Source organism: Eriocheir sinensis, chromosome 9 (genome assembly GCF_024679095.1).
Source record: "Eriocheir sinensis breed Jianghai 21 chromosome 9, ASM2467909v1, whole genome shotgun sequence".
In the NCBI taxonomy this organism is placed as follows: Eukaryota; Metazoa; Arthropoda; class Malacostraca; order Decapoda; family Varunidae; genus Eriocheir; species Eriocheir sinensis.
The window spans coordinates 14,944,527-14,968,599 of NC_066517.1; the positions used below are offsets into that span (position 1 = coordinate 14,944,527).

At 43.1% G+C, this 24,073-nt stretch overlaps 2 protein-coding genes across 3 annotated transcripts in view; both read left to right on the forward strand.

Annotated features, from left to right (window-relative positions):
- The window catches only part of LOC126995945 (uncharacterized), a 40,423-nt gene extending 29,591 nt beyond the window's left edge, over positions 1-10,832 (forward strand). Inside the window, exon 8 of one of the 2 annotated variants that reach the window (XR_007750843.1) lies at positions 10,064-10,199. Coding sequence is in view for 1 of the 2 variants with exons in the window: in XM_050855865.1 (XP_050711822.1) it covers positions 10,477-10,713 (237 nt within the window). In the remaining variant the exon portion in view is untranslated. Of the gene's footprint in view, positions 1-10,063; positions 10,200-10,476 lie in introns of those variants that run through there. The other variant, XM_050855865.1, reaches the window with a different exon arrangement.
- LOC126996285 (uncharacterized) overlaps positions 1-24,073 on the forward strand; it is a 79,959-nt gene that overhangs the window by 5,766 nt on the left and 50,120 nt on the right. The window contains 2 exon segments of the mRNA XM_050856662.1: positions 21,771-21,837; positions 22,473-22,642. Coding sequence (XP_050712619.1) covers positions 22,592-22,642 — 51 coding nt within the window. The 5' untranslated portion in view covers positions 21,771-21,837; positions 22,473-22,591.

The following is a 24,073-nucleotide window of genomic DNA, read 5'->3' on the forward strand; positions in this document are numbered from 1 at the left end:
TAAACGCTTGCAACAGCGCCCTCGTCCACCCATTGTCACGAGGGGTCGGTTAAATCAGTGTCACGCCTGGGTTTGCTTTAATACCCGATTATTGGCAGTGTGTTGATAGGAAGTCGAGCACACCAGCACCACCTTATATGTAGGGGAGAGCGGTGATGATTCGGACAGTGGAATGGTCCGGCCATCGCACTTATTGTAAAGTGTATGGGACTGAGTGCCGCGAGATTTTGTGTGAATGTGCAAAACTTTGTTGCCTTGGCCCACAAAGGGACAACCACGCCCTCAAAGCTGTTCTTTTCGATGCAAGTCCGAGTTTATGTTTTTTTGCATCTGGTATGTAATATTTGCAGGGTGTATCGTAAGCTCTCACTTAAAAAACATGGCAATTTGCGAGATGTAAATTATTTCGGTGACGCAGCGATGCACGGCGAAGGTATTGCCGTACAACACGATCACCCAGCTCTCGTGCTGGAACAGGAGTGTGACCACACATTTGATTTTTATAGAGTCGTGATGATTCGGACGGTTGATTTTCATGATTTTTATTAAATTTATATCAATTTAAACATTATAGGTGTTGCAACGGTTATAAAAAGGTTGATTTGGTTGATTTATATTCAGATATTATGCTTGTGAGAAAAGAAGGAAGACCTAATACCAAAATTTGAGATATTTCTTGTAGTTTTCCTTTTATTTTTTTCCTTTATAAATATTGAAAGAATACTTTTGTCCTTATACAAATGTTTTGTAGTAGATATAATCTTGTTTATTAGCCAATCAAACTTCAGCTATATTTATATTATGGCGAGTACTATGAGTGTCTGTACCATCCCACCTCCCTGGCCGAACCATCACCACGGGTGGGGATGGTTCGGATGACTTAGAAACTTGTGTTTCATCACTTACACTTGAAAACTGGAAATAGCTACGAGTGTCATATTAGCAGCCTAAAGAGCCAAATGATGAAGGAACATTTTGAGATCAACACAATTACACTACTTAAACTTTTTTTTCTAAAAATATTTTTCTAAAAAGTGGCCGAATCATCACCGCTCTCCCCTACACAAGTCACACCAAACACTTGCACATAATCAGTTACCAATGTTTGAGCGAAATTTCATGAGAAATGATTTTAGTCCTCCGATTATTCGTCATCACCACAAATATCGGAGATGCATCAGGTGGCACGGATGGAGTGAATACAAGAGTTGTGCATTCGAATACGAATACGAACACTAATTCGAATACACTGAAAAGGTTTTAATTCGAATACAAATACGAATACATCTTGAAAGTATTCATGAATACATTCATGAATACTTTTCATTGAAAAATACCTTCTTGACGTAACTGGGTATAGCACTGTGTTCTACAGTTATGTAACAGCAAAATGAGCTCATGAACCTGTGCTATGCACGATGATTACACGTCCGCTCTGGAGGCTAGAGTTAATTAAGAAACAACGGCTGTTATTTCTGATAATAAGTTTTTAAGTATTCGTCAGATTATTCGCAAAATACGAATACTTTTCCATTGTACTCGAATACGAATGAGACTACTTTGATTTCTATCAATAATTATTCGAGAATGAATACACCCAAATACGGTATTCGAATGTATTCGAATACGAATACCGAATACGAATACTTCATCCCTGTCAGGTGGAGAGGAAAACACTGTGTAGGTCTATTGCGATTTTTAACGTTTTCCATGTAATATATATTGGACTGAGTGACTGATATTCACTGCTGTGATGATAAACAATGTGTAATAACACCCGACCAGAAGTGCGTCTGAAATGGAATAAGGGCTACTGAGTAGAGGTGGAACGAGTGTCGATTTTTCAGTATTTACTGATTCGGATGCAAATATCTATATCAAATAGTTGCGGATGCGGATATTTTGACCCATCAAGAATTTTAGTCACAAATGACTGAAATTTTAAGATGCTCAGAAATGACTCAAGATTTATCATTAATATTTTCTTGAGGCTCTCTATGTTCCTCTGGGTGCTTGCTTTGTAAAGAACTGCGCATGTCGCTTGTTCCGCGGCCTTTTCGTGAGAAGTTACTCTTGCACATCTTACACAATCATTGGAGATAACCTCAAAGTACTTCCACACTTGACTTCTTTGAGGTTGCATTATTTTGAATTGAAGGCAACATGAAATACACCCAGTGCCGGCAGACAGCGCGATGCAACTATTTCATGCGAGTGACAGCTCGCTACCCGCGTCTTATCATGGTCTGACTCGCCACCAGCCAACAAGTTTGATCAAGAAATGTTCGGGTGCGGGGAACGGGCGAGTGGGCGACTCTCTCTCTCTCTCTCTCTCTCTCTCTCTCTCTCTCTCTCTCTCTCTCCGAAATGCAGTCTGTTTATTCAAGGCATTGTTATACTATCCGCATCCATGGTTGCGGATGCGGATACGGATGTAAAACAATGATGAGGATATCCCGGTAGCGAATGCGGATTCTAATATCCGGTCCACTTGAACTGTTAAGTGCTTATAATTATTACCCTCGTGGTCTTGTAACTTTCCAAAGTGCTTTATTTCGCTCTGCGACGTAAAATAAAATATAAAAAAATGCGGGTGACAAATGGGGTTGATGGTTCTACTGTTTTTTCAGAGCGACGAAGACCTGTTTGGGCGAGGACGAGGACGAGGAAGCACCGCAGAGCGTGACGTCAGCGACGGTAATAACATTTAGTGAGGATGCATAGATTAATGTTTGATGAGTTTTCATGTTATTTTCTTGGGCATGGCTTTCTTCCAGGTGTTGGTACTAGTTAGCGAAGTAATGCTATTTACAAAGTAATGTATTTGAGTGTAAAAAAGTAAGGAATTGAATCTACCGAGAGAGGAAAACTGGAGCCTGTCCTACCTTTTCTACTTTCCTTCACTTGGGGGAAGGAGCATTACATACACATACAGAGAGAGAGAGAGAGAGAGAGAGAGAGAGAGAGAGAGAGAGAGAGAGAGAGAGAGAGAGAGAGAGAGAGAATCAATATTTGCATCAAACTAATACTTATTGAATGTAAAAGTCAGTCATTAATTATTATTATAGGAAGAAGTGAACCTGAAAACACCCCACTGATCTAACCGAAAAAGAAATATGACAAGAAAGCACCCCAGTAATTTAATAGAAAAAGAAATATGTCATATCCATTACTTGGTGTTATTTTACTGTTAAGTAATTTTTTTCATCTATCACTATTACTCTAAACACAGTGCAACAGCTTTGACTAATTACTACTACCGACTGCTGGTTACGGAGATGGCACTAGCTGGAACAGGGACCATTTAACTATCCTTTCCGAACTGTTGAGGAGGAGACGCTAGAGCGGCATTAGTGTTCAATCAAGCACTCATTCCAGACTGCTTCATCGTGCCGGACTCCAAGAGGTACGAGGGGGAGGCCCCACCACTGCCCCCGCCCACGGTGCTGGGGTCGTTCTCTGTGGACAGCGAGAAGAACATTCTCTACGACAACTCCATGATGCCCGTATTGAGTCAAAAGTACATTCCGGATGGCGAATTTATGAAGGCAAGACACAAGAGTGGTAAAGGGGTGTTCCGGGAGTTTTTTGAGTAGTCAAGTGTTCGGCAAATCAGACGAAGTGGTATTAGGAAGGCCGCAAGTTTGGCGTGCATATTTCAAGGGCAGGGAGCGCCACAGACATGTTGCTGATGACCGTAACATAAAGAATACGCAAAGCAAATTTACAGTTTACATAGGACTTCTGGCACCTAGCCAAAAATATCTCCTCCAACTTCACTTCTTCTTTCCCTCCTCTCCTTAACCCTGACGGCACCACTGCCGTCTCATCTATCTCTAAGGATGAACTCTTCGCTCAAACTTTCTGTAACAACTCCGCTCTGGACGATTCTGGGCATATTCCTCCTACTCATCCCCCATCTGACTCCTTTATGCCTGTTATTAAGATTCTTCAGAATGATGTTTTCTATCCTATCAACCTATCAACAGTGGTGTTCCACAGGGCTCTGTCCTATCACCCACTCTCTTCCTGTTATTCTTCATTGACCTTCTTTCCATAACAAACTGTTCTATCCACTCATACGCTGACGACTCCACTCTGCATTATTCAACTTCTTTCAATAGAAGACCTTCTCAATAGGAATTACATGACTCCGGAGTCCAGACTGGAGGCTGCAGAACGCTTAACCTCAGGCCTTGCTATCATTTCCGATTGGGATAAAAGGAACTTTGTGTCCTTCAGTGTCTCAAAAAACCAGTTTCTCCACCTATCAACTCGACACAATCTTCCAAACACCTATCCCCTATTCTTCGACGATACTCAGCCGTCACCTTCTTCAACACTAAACATCCTCGGTCTATCCTTAACTCAATATCTTAACTCGAAACTTCACATATCCTCTCTCACTAAATCAGCTTCTTCGAGGTTGGGGGTTCTGTATCATCTCCGCCATTTCTTCTCCCCCGCGCACTTGCTATCCATATACTATTAAGTAGGGGCCTTGTCCGCCCTCGTATGGAGTATTCATCTCACGTGTGGGGGGGCTTCACTCAGCTCTCTCTTGGCCAGAGTGGAGTAAGGCTCTTCGTCTCATCAGCTCTCCTCCTCTTACTGATAGTCTTCTACCTCTTAAATTCCGCAGCCATGTTGCCTCTCTTTCTATCTTCTATCGATATTTTCACGCTGACTGCTTCTCTGAACTTGCTAACTGCATGCCTTCCCCCCTCCCGCGGCCTCGCCACACACGACTTTCTACTCAAGCTCATCCCTTAACTGTCCAAATCCCTTACGCACGAGTTAACCAGCATTTTCACTCTTTCATCCCTCACGCTGGTAAACTGGAACAATCTTCCTTCATCTGCATTTCCTCCTGCCTACGACCTGAACTCTTTCAAGAGAAGGGTATCAGGACACCTCTCCTCCCGAAATTGACCTTTCTTTCGGCCACTCCTCTAACTCTTTTTAGGAGCAGTGATAGCGGGCTTTTTTTTTCCTTTTTTCCTTTTTATTATGCACTTGAACTGACTCCTTTGCTGTAAAAAAAAAAAAAAAAAGTCACTAAAAGAATAATTGTAATTAGACACGAAATACAGATAACCTTCCCGAACGCATGCAGTCTAGACCCTTGCATTGGTACTTTGCGGCTATTTCAGTCTGGTGATTAAAGTCCAGCAGAGGAAAGGCAGGGAGTTGGTTTTATGTTTCCTAGTGTGTATGAAATTATTTGGTGAGTGATTCATAGAAATCAAACATACCTAATGGAGAGAAGAGCACACACACACACACACACACACACACACACACACACACACACACATGTCGTCTTGAACACTGCTCTTCTCTCCATTAGGTATGTTTGATTTGTGAGAATCACTCACCAAATAATTTCGTACACACTAGGAAATGGTGAAATCGTTTCTGTTTGACAGAAAAATCTGCCATGGGAACCTGTGGCGTGTGTGTTGTTAGTTATTCTACGTGCTTATGTGGGCGGAGTCTTGACTGGTGGGTTGGCCGCGCACGCACATGAGAATTGTAGGGACAGAGGAGCCACAGGGACGCCACACAGCATCACCCACAACACATCTCTCTCATACGTCAGCTATTTACTATTTAAAGTTGTGCATTAAATATTCAGTATAAATTAAATACGTTTATACAGTGCTATGAATGTGTAGCATTTTAGGATAATGGCAATGAATTATATAAATTCCATAACACGTGACAACGTTGCTCTCTTACTTTGTCAGTGGACAGTGATCAAGGACATCATATCACTTCCCCTCTAACGTCCATCCTCAATGAGAGCTATATACGTTTTTTCTCTCGTGGGCTCTACAGTCGAGAGAATCGATAAATTATTTACAATGTGAACAAATATTTTTTAGAGTAATCCGATAATTAAGGGCAGGTTGGGCAGCGCTGTGGCGAGGCAGCTCCCCGTGTAAGCCCCACTCAAAAGGACGTCATAGCTGAGCCTGACTATGGTGAGGGTAGTGTGGTCACCCGGAGAAATGGGTTCTTGCCCACTACAGGCTCAGGCCCAGTGACATGAGATGAGCACCATGGTCACGTGCAGATATAGTGCGTGCCCTCAAGTTAACAGTGCGATACATGCGTCATAGTTTTGCACGTTTTTGTCATGTATGGTTATAATAATGACTAATAATAGTAATTATAATGAACTGCATTACAGTTAAGGCAGTCATTGTTTGCCATTAAACTCATTGTTCGTAAAAAAAAATATAAAAAAAATCGAAAACTCATCATTCCACCACACATGTTATAGCATCTTCCATTTAGCGTAACCCGTTTCTGGGTCGTGATCTGTAGAGTCCCTCATAGAGTCCCGACAACCTTAGATTTGGACGCCATTATTGGCCCTGTGTTTTCGCCGTGCTTTTCAAACACTAGCACACGGTCTCGCGGCGAAGACAGGGCCAATAATGGCGTCCAAATCTTAGGCTGCCGGGACTCTATCTATCAAGGGACTCTACAGATCATGACCCAGAAACGGGTTACGCTAAATGGAAAAGGTTATTAGTAAAACAAGCACCAGTGCCATATGGCTTCCACTTTTACAGGTGGATATGGACCTCAATCGGGGATGGCACAGAGTCAATACCTTCACAGGAACGTCATCTGATGGCTTCAGACATCTCCTTCAGTGGATTCTTAAAAACCAGGAAAAAGTTAAAGCCAAAGATTCATCAGACAGGTTAGTGGTCACCCTTCTCAGCAGTAGAATTTTACTGCAAACTTCAACTGGAAAAATCTGTTTATGACCGTAAGAGGACACATATCTGCATGAAAACTGGTAAACAATGAAAAAAAATAGTGACAGTTCAATGTGTAATTTTGTCACTCGCATGCAACTCATGATGCGTCTACAGACTGGCGGCTGACTTTGTGTGCTCAAGGAGAATGCTGAAACAAATAATGCAGGCCCCGTATACAAACCCAAAGCACATGTATGCTGAGTGGAGGATATTAGCCAAATAGTGAGTAAATACGGTTCATTTAAGTATGGTAAGCATTGCTATCAATGCTACACTGTTATTATTGTACCAAAAACAAGTAAGGTGGGAATATAATCTAAGTAAATACAAGTTAAGCAGATTTACAGTTCTCCATTACACTGATGCCTTTTCTTGTTCCCACGGCCAGTTTCAAAGGAACAATATACTTGACAAGTGAGGTTCCAGAGAAGGAGAAACACAAGGACAAGGAAGGACCCAGCAGCCTCCCGGAGATTTATGGTCCAAAGTTTGAGCAGTACATGACAGGAGGTATGGACAGCTTTGTATCATTTATGAAGTCACATAAAACTTTGACCTATAGTACTTGGCATTAAGACAGGGCTGAAGGAATGTGTAATCATAAAAATTATTAGAATTACCTAGCACGGAGTATGGGATAAAGGAACTTCAAATGATAAAAGTACAAAACTATAACAAGTAAAAAAAGGTAATCTGACATTGAAAAAGCTGCAGTAAAGTGTAGAAATCCACTGCTGAAGTTAATTAATAAAATGAGATCAAGTAAAACAAGTAGAAATAATTAATCTGCCTCAGTCATACAAAATGACTTACTTCATAACTCCTTAGGGGATCCTGATGATGTCCTGGAAACTGACTGTCAGTTCCGGTGTGTGCTGCAGCTGCACTTGAACGAGATGTCGCTGCTCTTTGCCCCAGACATGGATGCAGTGGACCCAACACGCCACAAGGAAGACTTCAAGGACCTCGACAGCTTTGTGAGACTGAAAACACAGTCGGATACAACATATTCACCTCATCATTATATGAAGTAAGCATACATTTCTTAAGTTGTAATTTTCCTGTCCATGATAACAATACCTCACTCATAGACTATGCCTCACTATATAACTTTTCTACACGGACAGTCAGAGATCAAATTGAAGTATCTCTCGAACATCCACCCTCCCTTCCCATGCACCTCTTCATGTTTTCCTCAGTCCACAAAAAGGTGGACTCCCTGTCATTCACTGTCATTCTATTTGACTCAAATCGTCTTCACATAATCAGGATTCTGCATGCTCAAGACATGCTCAGACCTTCTCAGTGCATTTTTCTTTACCCACTTTACAACACATTCTACACCTCTTGCTCTGACATCCACACCAAATCTGATTTCCGCCTCTTATTTACTCTTATCATCCCATGTTCTTCCGCCACATGCTCTCATGAAGTAACTCATTTAAATGAATGCTATCCTTGCCAATTGAGAATATTCCATATATATGTTCCAGACTAATAGGATAAGGTTGGCAAATTACAATATTCCTTAATAAACTCTTATTTAACTCAGTTTTACATTTCATCCTCTAATGATCACGATGATAAACTCAATGGGCTGCCTCCCCTTCACTGCCCTCTCCCTCCATGATCCCAGCTTGAACTTGGACTATTTCATTGGCCTTTCATATTCATCCATTGCAAATAAATGGCAGTCCATATAGTACACTGAAGTATAAGTATCATGGTGACTAGCACATAAAATTTCAAACCATATACAACACCTTGAGCTGACATAATATAGTTCACCGAAAAGGATGTGATTAAGAAAAAAAACATGTAAGCATGTCAATCAGTTTTGTGCATTACGGTAATACTTTTACAACTCGGCACGATGGGAAATGTTGCCTACCGAGTTATTCAATATTCCGAGTTGTGCAAATCACTCCCTCCCCCACACACACAATGATATGCGGTGAAATAAATTCGGAACTTTACAATAGCAGCTGACAAGCACAATATAATCATTTAACACTAAAAGATGTTCAAAGCTTAGAGATACAGAGCTGGGTCGGGTGTGAGTGTGTAAGCAGACAACACAACACATGCGAGACTGAGGAGTGGGAAGGTAGAGGGGAAAGAGTATGTGGTGCGGGTACATGTTCAAACAAGCACGGCACGCCATGACGAGTGTAAAAAACGAGTTGTGGTACAACTTACAAATGTTCCGAGATGCTTAGAAGAAACGGAAGTGCGAGTCGGGTCACGTGGATACGTGCCCTGCATCCAATGGACCTTTAAGCCCCGTTCACACTGTGCCGACTCTGGGCCACGACTACCCACGACTCTAGGGTACACGAGGTCTTGGGTGTTGATGTGAAAGGGTCGGACATGTCTTGAAAGAGGTCTTGAGACTGTTGCCGAATGTTGCGCCGACGTCGTGACGGGAAGTCGTGAGGGTTAGCACGACATGCTGGTAACTAGTTGGCCGAATGTCCCAGACAGTCGGCAAGACACCAAGACCCCAGTAAAACCTTCACCCCCTTCTTGGAGCGCGGGAACCAACTTGTCAAATGGAAAAGTCGCTGGGTTGTCGTGGCCCAGAGTCGGCACAGTGTGAACGGGGCTTTAGGCCCACTACATCCCGCAAGAAAGGAGGAGGGGGATGAGTCCAACAGGACAATGGATCAGCTGTGAACAACAAAAATGGCGTACCACACAACAGCTTCCTTACAATCTTCTCCCAGCAGCTCTCATAGGCCCTATAAGAGTTAATAGCTTCACAGGAACGGATCGCCTATAATAGGCAGAAGCAGCAATCGTAGTTGAACAGAACATTCGCAGAAGGCAAGAAGATGCAGAAGAGGTGACAATGGCCACATTCATGTATCTGTGAAGGCTATTTTGTTTACAAACATTGGTGCCCCCCTCCCCCACCGCGCCAGAACTCGGACGGTTTGGTGTCAGACGCCATGATGGCGCAAACTGTTGCTCCAGTTGCACAACGTTGCGTGTCTAACGTGTCTTTTGAACGCAGGGACGTTTAAACGAAGTTAGTGCGGGCACACCATGCCAACTGTAGACCACGAGATGTGGCTAAAACTCGAAAGCAAGCCGAGATAAATCAGAGACTCCTATTTGTGGTTACAATTCTGCAAAATGCTGATACAGAAAATATTTTTATATTTGTTTTATTTATTTGTTGGCATACGAAACTGAATTTTTTAATGAAAATTTCTTTGCCTTGCAGAGTTAAATTAAAATCTGAGTTTGAAAGGTTTTACTGTAGCCTGCTTTTGTTACAGGTATTTCCTGAACAATTGGTGGACTGAAAACAAGTTAACAGGTGTCCCAAGGCTTCTGGTAGGCAAAAGGAACCGTGATGGAGTGGTGCACACACTGCAGATGCTACAGACAGACGACATGCCTGGGTTGGCTGAGGTGAGGATACAATGTTTTCCTGTACTGTTAAAAATATTTTTTATTCTTTTTTTGTTTTAAAAAAGATGGAGTAGGACCAGGCCAGAGCAGCTGACTCAGGATATCTATATATTAGTAGTGAAGTGCCTATGTGATCCAGGATTGGCATTTAAATGAGGTACTGCTTGAGTTTGTCATTTGTGAAAACTGGTAAAAAAAACTTACCGTAGATGACTGTTCAAATATTAACATTCAAGAACAATCCTCAGTAGGATACTGACTCTTTGTCCCTCCCCAGGGGAAGTGGCAACCATCCGTATGCATCAATGTCTTGGACAAGTTCCTCAATTTTGTCAAAAGAAGGGTGGTTGCAGAACCTGACGTGGTTCATTGCTTTGAGAAGTCTGCTCCGCCACGCCGTGACATCCGCCACTACTGCGACCCCAACCTGGAAGACATCCTACCCAACTGGTACAAACAGAAGCTCTTCAACACACAAGATGAAGAGAGTGACTGCAGCGGTGGTAGTAGCTAAAAAACATAGGATAGCATGTCTCTTATAAGCAACATTAGGGCAGGCGGTGGCTGAACAGATAGCAAGACGGCCCTGCGTTCAGGAGGACGCGAGTTCAATTCCAGACCGGTGCAACCAAGCTGGGAAGTTTCAGCCGCCGCAGAGTGTCTGTAAACTACCCACATGCTGTCCAGAAGACGACGTATCAACCCGGTGTCTAGTTTCTCGGATTAAAGATGAGCTCCGGAGGGCATGAGCTAATGCTAGATGGCGCCACTATAAACACACGCCTGCGCCAGAACGGGCTGGGCCGACCATCAAGACCCACCGGGAAGAAGCCTTGGACCAACCATCAGGATCCACCGGGAAGAAGCCTACCGGCGCAATAGGCCAAGACGTAAGAAAATAAAAATAAAAATAAATAAAAAAAAAATTGAGATCTGAGCCCCAAGAAACAAGAAAGTGCTGTTGATCAGGGGAGTGGACTCCGTCATATAATCCACTGTCGCCCAAGAGCCTTGCTTTGGCTGTGTCTGCTACATCATCACTGGAAACTCAAAAGGGGTCCATACCCTGTCAAGAGGTTTAAGACCATATAGTGGCCATTAAATTTACAAGGATTTCATGTGTTCAGTTTATCCTTTTTTTTTCCTTCAGATATTTTTTTTGGTTAGTTTTTTTCAGGTACTTCATTCAGCTTTGGCTGGAACTTTAAAGTTGAGAAAAAAACTGGGAATATTTTCTTTAAACAAGGACCATTAATCTTAGACCTATGATAGGTTATGGAAAATTATTTAGTGTCGGTGACGATGTAATGGTCTGCCAGTGTTAGGGTCAAGGCAAGAGGATGGGTGAATGTGTAGTGTAACACTAACCCAATTTACTTGGTAATTATTTTTTTCTTCATTTTAGTACTTTTATGCCATTTACATACATCTTAGATTTTTCTCTTCATCCCTCTTGTTTAATGATCAAATTTATAATGATTAGCACAAGTTTAAGCTTGTATGTTTTCAGTCTATATAGTGTTTCTCAACCAGGGGTCCGCGGAGCTCTAGGGGGCCGCAGAAACCTATCAAGGGGTCCGCAGAACGGGGAATTCAACATATTACAGTTAATCCTGTCATGGCTCAGTTTTTTTTTAGTTTTTTTTTATTTTTTTTTAATTCATGATTATACAATGTGTCTTTATCGAAATGTCCAGTTTTTTTCTCGTTTTTCCCTGGCTAGTTGCGTGTCTCAGAGTGTGAAGAATTTTTGTTTTGCAAAAGATGAGAACAACAACTTCAGGAATGGACGTGTTTCAAACTCTGGATAACTTTATGAAGGATAATGGAATCAGTTGGACTAATTGCATCGGAATATGTAATGATGGTGCCGCAGCCATGACTGGCAGACATAAAGGAGTCGTGACCAGAATATTAGAAGTTATTCCTCGTGCCATTGCAACTCACTGTTTTTTGCACAGAGAAAAAAATTTTATGCTGGCTGCAAAGGACTTGGAGACTGGGCTTCGCAGTTATGAACGCTGCTGTAGAAATTGTAAACTTCGTTAAAGCAAGAGTCACAAATTCCAGACTGTTTGCTGCACTCTGTGAGGAAGTAGGTGCAGACTATATATCTCTACTTATGCATACAGAGGTGAGATGGTTGTCCCGCTGGCGGATGCTCACATGCTTATTCAGCCTGAGGGAGGAGCTGTGTACATTCCTCTCAGAGAAGAAGCCTGAGCTTGCAGATTTCTTTAATGATGATAAGTGGCTTCTTCAGCTCAGCTACCTGGCAGACATATTCAGCGAAGTAAGTGAGCTGAACAAAGCAATGCAAGGTGCAAACACAAACAACATTTCTCAGTACCAAAAAGTTGAGGCTTTCAAAAGAAAGCTCAAGTTGTGGCGTGTTCGTACCTCGTCAGGAATCACTGATATGTTTGAAAATATGCATGCATTCATTTCAGTGTAGTCAGAGCACAGGTAACATTGCACCTGTCAAAGTTGCTGGAAAAATTCAACAGCTATTTCTCTGAGCTAACTGAGGAGCAGGCTACTTCTTACCAGTGGATAGAAAACCCATTCATTGAGAATAGTGAGATGAAGCTTCCAGAAGCCTCACAGTCAAAATTATTAGAGGAGCTCATTGACCTATCATCTGATGGTACCATGGGGTAGGCGGTGGCTGAATGGATAGCGTGACGGCGCCGCGTTCAGGACGACGCGAGTTCAATTCCCCCCCGGTGCCACCAAGCTGGGATTTTTCAGCCGCCGCCGAGTGGCTTAAAACTACCCACATGCTGTCCAGAAGACCACCTATCAACCCGGACTCTACATTCTAGGATTAAAGATGAGCTCCGGGAGGGCAGCATGAGCTAATGCAAGATGGCGCCACTATAATAATCTTTGTCTCATCAACACCAGAGAGTAGTTCAGCATGCTCCCTAAAGACAGATCCTCTCTCTTTCTTCACCACACTACATTCACACAACATACACACCTTTTCCCAAAATTAAAAATTAAAAATGGCGCACAATAACACTGCCTCGGAGTCCCCGCCTGGGAGGACTCCCCTTCTGGCTGTCGACTTGAGAGGTGTCCTGATAACTCCTTGAACCTCCTTATCGATTTCTGCAACATTCGCGGTCTTATACCTAATTTCCATTCTGTGGAACACTATCTCTCCTCCTCTAAACCTCACCGAAACACAGGTTTCTGAGACTACTGACAGCAATCTCTACTCTGTTCCCTCCTACTATCTCTATCCTAAATTTCAATCCAAAGCTGGATGTTGCGCCTACGTGCGCAACGACATCACTTGCTCTCGTGCCCACGACCTTGACTCTTCTGAATTTTCCACCATCAGGCTAAGACTATACATCTGTGCTGTTTATCTCTCACCTAACTCTACTAACTCTGTAAAATTCTTTGACTATTTGAACTCTAAAGTGGAGCACATCTTGACTCACTCTCCCTTCGCTGAAATCTCCTTCTTGGGAGATTTCAATGTTCACCACCAGCTTTGGCTTTCATCCTCTTTCACTGACCAACCTGGTGAACAAGCCTACACCTTTGCTCTCCCCAACGATCTAGAGCAGTTGGTTCAGCACCCTACACGTATTCCCGACCGTCTTGGAGACAGGCCCAACATTCTAGACCTCTTCCTTACCTCTAATCCTTCTGCTTACTCGTGTCAGACTGTTCTCTCCGTTGGGCTCCTCCGATCACAATCTTATTTCTGTATCCTGTCCTATCGCTCCTGTTCCGATTTCCCGTGGAATGATTATTGCTTCCAGGAAGGAGACCCTCAGTGTCCAGCGCATCACAGAGGTGATTGTCTCTGGAATGGAGGCATACATTCCACGTTCTTTCTCTACTCCTCATGCTAAAAAGCCTTGGTTTAATCATGCTTGTTCTCGTGCTATTAATAAAGTAGAGAGGCAGCTCACAAAAGGTTCCAGAGCCTTCGCACTCCTACTAACCATGAACTTTACATTTCAGCCCGGGATCGTGGCAAATCTATTCTCCGACTTACCAAAACCTCTTTCAACAACAGAAAATGTCAACACCTTGCTTTTTCTAATTCTTCTCGTGACTTCTGGCACCTAGTCAAATATATCTCCACCAGTTTCACTTCTTCCTCTTTCCCTCCTCTCCTTAACCTTGACGGGAGCACTGCCGTCTCATCTATCTCTAAGGCTGAACTCTTCGCTCAAACTTTCTGTAAGAACTCCACCCTGGACGATTCTGGACATATTCCTCCTACTCATATCCCTTTTGACTCCTTTATACTTGTTATTAAGATTCTTCATACAGATGTTTTATATGCCCTCTCTGGCCTCAACTCTCAGAAGTCTTATGGACCTGATGGAGTGCCTCCTATTGTCCTTACAAACTGTGCTTCCGTGCTGACACCCTGCCTGGTCAAACTTTTTCGTCTCTGCCTATTAACATCTACCTTTCCTTCCTGCTGGAAGTATGCCTTTGTAAAGCCTGTACCTAAGAAGGGTGACCGTTCCAATCCCTCAAACTATCCCCTTTAGATTTACTTTCCTGTCTATCTAAAGCTTTTGAATCAATCCTTAACCGGAAGATTCAAAAGCACCTTTCCACTTCTAACCTTCTATCTGATCGCCAGTATGGGTTCCGCAAGGGGCGTTCTCCTGGCGATCTTCTTGCTCTCTTAACTGACTCATGGTCATCCTCTCTTAGCCGTTTCGGTGAAACTTTCTCAGTTGCGCTAGACATATCGAAAGCCTTCGATAGAGTCTGGCACAAGTCTTTGCTTTCTAAACTGCCCTCTTTCGGATTCTATCCCTATCTCTGTTCCTTTAGCTCCACATGCTGACCAGAAGACCACCTATCAACCCGGACTCTAGATTCTAGGATTAAAGATGAGCTCCGGGAGGGCAGCATGAGCCAATGCAAGATGGCGCCACTATAGACACTCGCCTGCGCCAGAACGGGCTGGCCCGACCATCAGGCCCCACCGGGAAGAAGCCTTGGACCGACCATCAGGAATTCAGGGATCCACCGGGAAGAAGCCTGCCGGCGCAATAGGCCAAGGCGTAAAAAAAAAAAAAAATAATAATAAAAAAAAAAAAGTTAATTCATCATAAACAAAATTTAATGTGGGAAGCTTTTTATATGACCATGTTATTTGTAACTTCACTTAATTTTTCAGTCGCTAAATAAGAGTTTATCATTTTGAAAGCCTAATTATTCTGTTTTCTTAGAAGTGAAGTTTACTTTATTTTCCATTTCATAAATCAGACGAAGGAATCAAAACTATAACATCACTCACCGCCAAAAATCCTCTTTACTCCTCCTCTCGAACATGAGACAACTTCACCCAAACTGATGAAAACTTCCTCGAAATTTACTTTTTCATCTCCAATCTGTGTGTAGTTCTGATGTGTTTTCTTCCTTCCTTATTCCCTCTCTGTATGCTCTTGACGCGGGGCACCCAGACAAATAAAACACTCGCTTGCCTCTTCCTCACCAGCGCCTCATAAGCGTGGTCACTCCTCACTCTGCAGGTAGCCGCCGCCGGGGAAGACAGGTCGGAGCCGTCTCACAAACCTACGGCGTTCAAGTACACATAATTATTGACACGCTTTTCGTAGGAGATATGGGCATCTCTAGGGGTAGTTTAATGGCCCTAGTGGCACTTTGACCCTTCTTCTATGTTATGATTGTGAACAAGCACTCATGAAAACCCGATTAATCTCCTTTTTGACCTTTGGAAATAGTTGATGTGAGAAGTGGAAGCGTCTGAGAATACCGATGCCGTGAAGGTCACAAGAACTGATCGTACAGCATCCCTTAAGTGTTTTTTTCTCCGTGATGTTATCTAACTACTCACTACTATACACAAACGTCTTGTGATAGTAATAGCAATAATAATGACAATGAGAAGGGTAGTGCTAATAATAGTGATGATAATAATGTGAACTGGGCTCAAGGCTTCAGGCAGCAACCCATGAGCACGGCGCGGACTCGACGAGGCTGGAAGGAAAACTGATCGTACCGGACTCACTCAAACACATTAAATGATATAATTATGTTGCCTATTTCGCTTAGCTTGACACAGAGGAGAATAATTATCAATGTAAGAAAACGGAGACGGCTTTTGTCAAGGAGCCTAGTCTAGAGGGTAACTATAATCCTTGGTTCCTGTCAAGCAGATGCGTGGCAAATAAGGTGTGTAGACGGAGACGAGGACATGGCTCAGCTAGGCACCTGAGGCTGTGATGACGGTGATGAATACCCGGATAATGCTTACGGTGGTGATAAAGGAAGGGGGCGGAGTGTTTACGAGAGGGTGAACGGTGATACCTGCTTCTCGTGTTCCTCAAGAGCTGATCCCTTCCCCGAGGCAGGAAAAGGATGGGAGGAGGACGAAGAGAGAGGTGAAGAACTGAGAAAACGGGGAATAATGAGGAAAGGTACGGTAAAATGGGCTCCTGTTGATGAAAGAGTAACCTGAATACGAAAAGATATCTAAGAGGACGGACGAATGATGAGGACATGTGGAAAAGACGGGAAATTAAGTAAACGAGGAGAAAGAGATGGGGATAAAAAAAAGTGAGAAAACAAGAAAAACAGAAAATAACAAGACACGAGACCATTATACAAGCAAGCAAGAAGAAATACAAAGCCCGGAAAATGGAAAAGAGAAGATCGAGGAGAAAATAACTATAAGGAGGGCTGAGAAAACCGTTGAGAAATGTAACACCGCCAACTACAGCTTCCCAAGGACCTCCGTGAAATAACCGTGACTCAAGACAGAAGCCTGAAAAATGGACGCGGTGGAGGGGGTGGTGGAGGTGGTGGTGGTGGGGATGGAGGAAGTGGTGATGATGCTAGTGGTGATGGTGGTGGTGACTGATGATGGTGGTAGTGGTACTGATCCTGTGGTGATGCTGAAATGATGTTTTTGAGGCGAAAGAACGCAAAAATCTCCGTACTTTTTATTTTTTATTTACATTGTCCTTTATTCTCTCTCTCTCTCTCTCTCTCTCTCTCTCTCTCTCTCTTTTTATATCTACTCTATCTCTGCCCTGCTATATACTAACTCTAGCATAATAAATTTGGGAGAGAGAGAGAGAGAGAGAGAGAGAGAGAATGCCATGACCAATTAAGAGACACCAATACTGACGCAAACACACAAGCTGCAATAAATGACAACACTCTCTCTCTCTCTCTCTCTCTCTCTCTCTCTCTCTCTCTCTCTCTCTCTTCTCTTTCTTCCATTCCCTTTATTAATGTGCCCTTTCACTCTGCCTCTCTCCATCTGTCCCTCCTCTTCGCATATCCTTGCTTTGCTCATCACTCCTTAAGCCCCAGTCACACATTCATAACAATGACTCCCGGCGCCCTCCCGACATCAGACCACGCGCCGCCAGTTTTGGAATGTCGCGCTGCCACGCGTACGTAACGACCATCGTAAGTCCATCCCCTTGAGTGTCGACCATAGCCGATGTCGAAACGACGTTGTTAGACGTCGTTGAGATGGACATCCTACGGCCGTAGCTTATTCGCGACGGGTGACAGATATCGGGGAGGGCTCCGATTGTTTTGAAAATCTCCAAAACTATCGGCATGCGGCCCGACGGTGGTGGGCGTGGTCTGAATCGGGAGAGCGCCGGGAGTCATTGTCGTGAATGTGTGACTCGGGCTTTACCTCTTTCCTCCCGTCTCCTTTGGTCCCTCTTTCCTCCCGTCTCCCTTGGTCCCTCTTTCCTCCCGTCTCCTTCGGTCCCTCTCTCCTCCCGTCACACGTCCCTCCATCACGGCAGCTTTGGAGGCGTTGTGCAGGTATCAAGGTAACGACGTGATAATCCCTAGTCTTGGCCAGGCAGGTGCTGAACAAGCAGGTGAGTGATGAAAACTGTAGCCAACCTGTATCCGCCCCTTTCTCTTTAATGTGTTTTTTTTTCTGCTCTCTCTCTCTCTCTCTCTCTCTCTCTCTCTCTCTCTCTCTCTCTCTCTCTCCATACCAGGCAAACAATATATATATATATATATATATATATATATATATATATATATATATATATATATATATATATATATATATATATATATAAGATTTTGTTGCTACAGTTAATTCTCTCTCTCTCTCTCTCAAAAAAAAAAAAAAGTGTTAATAGCACAAAAACTGTGCTAGATCGGCGTCTATGACCCTCCAACACCCCCCAACAATTTATATTATGCAACTAGGGGTCTAAAATGGAAAATGCTGAAAAGTAAAGATGGCGCCACTATAAACACTTGCCTGCGCCACAACGGGCTGGGGCCGACCATCAGGCCCTACTAAGAAGGCCTACCGGCACCACAGGCAAAGACGTAATTTTTTTTTAAAGCGGACTTTGTTTATAATGCCATATTGTAGGGTTCATCAGGGCTAACAAATGTTATTATACAATGTCATGTCTACAATGCATGAGTAAGCCAGGAAAACAACTTGAAGAGAACAACAAGAAGATGGACAATCTGTTGATCGCAGACGCCGATAAAAATACAGTTACCTACAAATCATTAATGCAAAACGAAGGAAGCAGCTAAAATAAGTACAAATAAAGAAAGACAATAACGACGGATTTCCTAACGCTCCACCCTCACGCCACCACAGATATCACCACCACATTCGTCATCATTATCACAACACGTGCGTTCACCGCTATCTCGGCCACCACCCCTTGTTTATCTGATGATTAAAAAAATATCATATCAACCTTTTATGTTATCCAGGCCGTATCTCATGTGCTTATCTCCTCAAAGTGATAGGAACAACGAATGCAGTTTCTCAGGAGCTGTCATATTCACTTCACAAGTCAATAACTTTTATTTGTACAAACTCGAATTTTGACACTAATTGTGGTAAATTTGTATTCAACATGAGGTGGGACTTAGGCTGTGATGACAGACACCATCACCCTTACGATGATCACATTAGTGATAATAATAATAATAATAATAATAATAATAATAATAATAATAATAATAATAATAATAATAATAATAATGTTAACAGGAAAACACCGCTCGCTGTCGTGATATCACCAAGTCTTCACCTTGCATGTGAGTCATTGATTAAATCATTAGATATTTCCGTTGTGTACGCTGCACAGACTGGTCAGTGCTCAGTGGACACCCTGAAGTACTGTGCAGTGTGCATGTGTTCCCCGTGACACGTCTCTCTCTACCCCCAACGCGTTGCTGCCTAGTGCGATACATGTGAGTAACATGTCCCTCACGCGGCCTCTCAGCGTCTCGGCCACACTCAGCCGGCCGCCTCGGATATCTCAACACCGCGTCACGGGCATGGTGGCCAGTTACTGATTATTTGGTTCTCGAAGCACAACCGTAAACGTGAACACAAGTGTCGCTAACTCAACAATCAGGACTGCAATGATTAGCAAAGCAGCTGTAAAGGCATAGGTCATTATCAGATCCGCTAAATCATATAGAAGAAGTTTGTAAGCGTAAAACTTTGTAAGCTGGTAACCTCGTGTGTGTGTGTGTGTGTGTGTGTGTGTCACAGTATAAGTATTAGAGCATGGTCAGATATTTCAGTTGGCTGCATGATTGTACTTCTCGTGGGTTTTAGATATCCATATCAATAAGTGTGCAGTGTGTCATTACCCAGCAAACTTATTCAGCAGCAAGTCTCAAGAGTCGAGAACATGTCACAGTCACGGCAGCACCAAGAACACTGGCGCCAGAGGGACAAGTATGAAGACTTTTTGCCCTCACGGCAGCACCAAGAACACAGGCGTCAAAGGGTAAGGTGTGAAGATTTTCTGTCCTCATCAGCGGTAATTGAGCAGGTGGTGGTGTTTGAGATCGCTTCATTGTGCAAGCAGTTACGTAGATTCCTGCAGAAGCATAAGAATAGACGAGATTCATGAATACTTTTTATTGAAAAATACCTTCTTGACGTAACTGGGTATAGCACTGTGTCCTACAGTTATGCAACAGTAAAATGAGCTCATGAACCTGTGCTATGCACGATGATTACACGTCCGCTCTGGAGGCTAGAGTTAATTAAGAAACAACGGCTGTTATTTCTGATAATAAGTTTTTAAGTATTCGTCAGATTATTCGCAGAATAAGAATGCTTTTCCATTGTACTCGAATACGAATGAGACTACTTTGATTTCTATCAATAATTATTCGAGAATGAATACACCTAAATACGGTATTCGAATGTATTCGAATACGAATACTTCATCCCTGTCAGGTGGTGAGGAAAACACTGTGTAGGTCTAATCATCTAATGCGATTTTTAACGTTTTCCATGTAATATATATTGGACTGAGTGACTGATATTCACTGCTGTGATGATAAACAATGTGTAATAACACCCGACCAGAAGTGTGTCTGAAAGGGATTTATCATTAATATTTTCTTGAGGCTCTCTATGTTCCTCTGGGTGCTTGCTTTGTAAAGAACTGCGCATGTCGCTTGTTTCGCGGCCTTTTCGTGAGAAGTTACTCTTGCACATCTTACACAATCATTGGAGATAACCTCAAAGTACTTCCACACTTGACTTCTTTGAGGTGGCATTATTTTGAATTGAAGGCAACATGAAATACACCCAGTGCCGGCAGACAGCGTGATGCAACTATTTCATGCGAGTGACAGCTCGCTACCCGCGTCTTATCATGGTCTGACTCGCCACCAGCCAACAGGTTTGATCATCATCATCATCATGAAGAAAGATTAAAGGAGATGGACCTACCAACACTGGAACAAAGAAGAGAAAGGGAAAACCTAATACTGATTTATATATTATTGAGCAAAATGGAAGATGTAGATAATGAGGAATTACTAAAAGAAGGAATAAACACCAGGAGCACAAGAGGACACAGTAAAAAATTGGGGAAAGGAAGATGCTTGAGAGACATAAAGAAATATAGCTTCCCGCAAAGAAATATAGAGGTTTGGAACAGACTAAGTGAGGATGTAGTATCGGCGAAGAGTGTGCAGAACTTTAAGGAAAAGTTGGACAAATACAGATATGGAGACGGGACCACACGAGCGTAAGCCCAGGCCCTGTAAAGCTATAAGTAGGTAAATACAACTAGATAAACACACACACACACACACACACACACACACACACACAGTCATAGCTTTTACGTGTATACATGAAGTTATTCTTATAAAGGTGTGTGTGACACAGCTCATCTAAATTCAAAGCGTCCGATAGATCAATAAAAAGGGAACTTCATATATTTACACACACACACACACACACACTCCATTGAAGGTCGTGTGTGTAAGCTTGGTCACACACACACACACAAACACACACACACATTGGGGGCTGTAGAAGCGCTGTCATTGGCGTGATTCATGACGTCAATCATGACGTCACGCGGGGGGGAGGAGCCTCGGGACGAAGACTTTTGTGTAGGCAGATGGTAAATACGCATCCGGCCCACCTCAACTGTTTAGTGCTTAAAATTATTACTCTCGTGGTCTTGTAACTTTCCAAAGTGCTTTATTTCGCTCTGCGACGTAAAAAAAAAAAAATGCGAGTTACAAATGGGGTTGATGGCTCTACTGTTTTTTCAGAGCGACGAAGACCTGTTTGGGCGAGGACGAGGACGAGGAAGCACCGCAGAGCGTGACGTCAGCGACGGTAATAACATTTAGTGAGGATGCATAGATTAATGTTTGATGAGTTTTCATGTTATTTTCTTGGGCATGGCTTTCTTCCAGGTGTTGGTACTAGTTAGCGAAGTAATGCTATTTACAAAGTAATGTATTTGAATGTAATAAAGAAAGGAATTGAATCTACCGAGAGAGGAAAACTGGAGCCTGTCCTACCTTTTCTACTTTCCTTCACTTGGGGGAAGGAGCATTACATACACATACAGAGAGAGAGAGAGAGAGAGAGAGAATCAATATTTGCATCAAACTAATATTTATTGAATATAAAAGTCAGTCATTAATTATTATTATAGGAAGAAGTGAACCTGAAAACACCCCACTGATCTAACCGAAAAAGAAATATGACAAGAAAGCACCCCAGTAATTTAATAGAAAAAGAAATATGTCATATCCATTACTTGGTGCTCTTTTACTGTTAAGTAATTTTTTTCATCTATCACTATTACTCTAAACACAGTGCAACAGCTTTGACTAATTACTACTACCGACTGCTGGTTACGGAGATGGCACTAGCTGGAACAGGGATCATTTAACTATCCTTTCCGAACTGTTGAGGAGGAGACGCTAGAGCGGCATTAGTGTTCAATCAAGCACTCATTCCAGACTGCTTCATCGTGCTGGACTCCAAGAGGTACGAGGGGGAGGCCCCACCACTGCCCCCGCCCACGGTGCTGGGGTCGTTCTCTGTGGACAGCGAGAAGAACATTCTCTACGACAACTCCATGATGCCCGTATTGAGTCAAAAGTACATTCCGGACGACGAATTTATGAAGGCAAGACACAAGAGTGGTAAAGGGGTGTTCCGGGCGTTTTTTGAGTAGTCAAGTGTCCGGCAAATCAGACGAAGTGGTATTAGGAAGGCCGCAAGTTTGGCGTGCATATTTCAAGGGCAGGGAGCGCCACAGAGTTTCTGATAACCGTAACATAAAGAATACGCAGAGCAAATTTACAGTTTACATAGGACTTCTGGCACCTAGCCAAAAATATCTCCTCCAACTTCACTTCTTCTTTCCCTCCTCTCCTTAACCCTGACGGCACCACTGCCGTCTCATCTATCTCTAAGGATGAACTCTTCGCTCAAACTTTCTGTAACAACTCCGCTCTGGACGATTCTGGGCATATTCCTCCTACTCATCCCCCATCTGACTCCTTTATGCCTGTTATTAAGATTCTTCAGAATGATGTTTTCTATCCTATCAACCTATCAACAGTGGTGTTCCACAGGGCTCTGTCCTATCACCCACTCTCTTCCTGTTATTCTTCATTGACCTTCTTTCCATAACAAACTGTTCTATCCACTCATACGCTGACGACTCCACTCTGCATTATTCAACTTCTTTCAATAGAAGACCTTCTCAATAGGAATTACATGACTCCGGAGTCCAGACTGGAGGCTGCAGAACGCTTAACCTCAGGCCTTGCTATCATTTCCGATTGGGATAAAAGGAACTTTGTGTCCTTCAGTGTCTCAAAAAACCAGTTTCTCCACCTATCAACTCGACACAATCTTCCAAACACCTATCCCCTATTCTTCGACGACACTCACCCGTCACCTTCTTCAACACTAAACATCTTCGGTCTATCCTTAACTCAATATCTTAACTCGAAACTTCACATATCCTCTCTCACTAAATCAGCTTCTTCGAGGTTGGGGGTTCTGTATCATCTCCGCCATTTCTTCTCCCCCGCGCACTTGCTATCCGTATACTATTAAGTAGGGGCCTTGTCCGCCCTCGTATGGAGTATTCATCTCACGTGTGGGGGGGCTTCACTCACACAGCTCTCTTGGCCAGAGTGGAGTAAGGCTCTTCGTCTCATCAGCTCTCCTCCTCTTACTGATAGTCTTCTACCTCTTAAATTCCGCCGCCATGTTGCCTCTCTATCTTCTATCGATATCTTCACGTTGACTTCTCTTCTGAACTTGCTAACTGCATGCCTCCCCCCTTCCCGCGGCCTCGCCACACACACGACTTTCTACTCAAGCTCATCCCTTTTCTTTCCAAATCCCTTACGCACTAGTTAACCAGCATTTTCACTCTTTCATCCCTCACTCTGGTAAACTGGAACAATCTCCCTTCATCTGCATTTCCTCCTGCCTACGACTTGAACTCTTTCAAGAGGAGGGTATCAGGACACCTCTCCTCCCGAAATTGACCTCTCTTTCTGCCACCTCTAACTCTTTTAGGAGCAGTTATAGAGGGCTT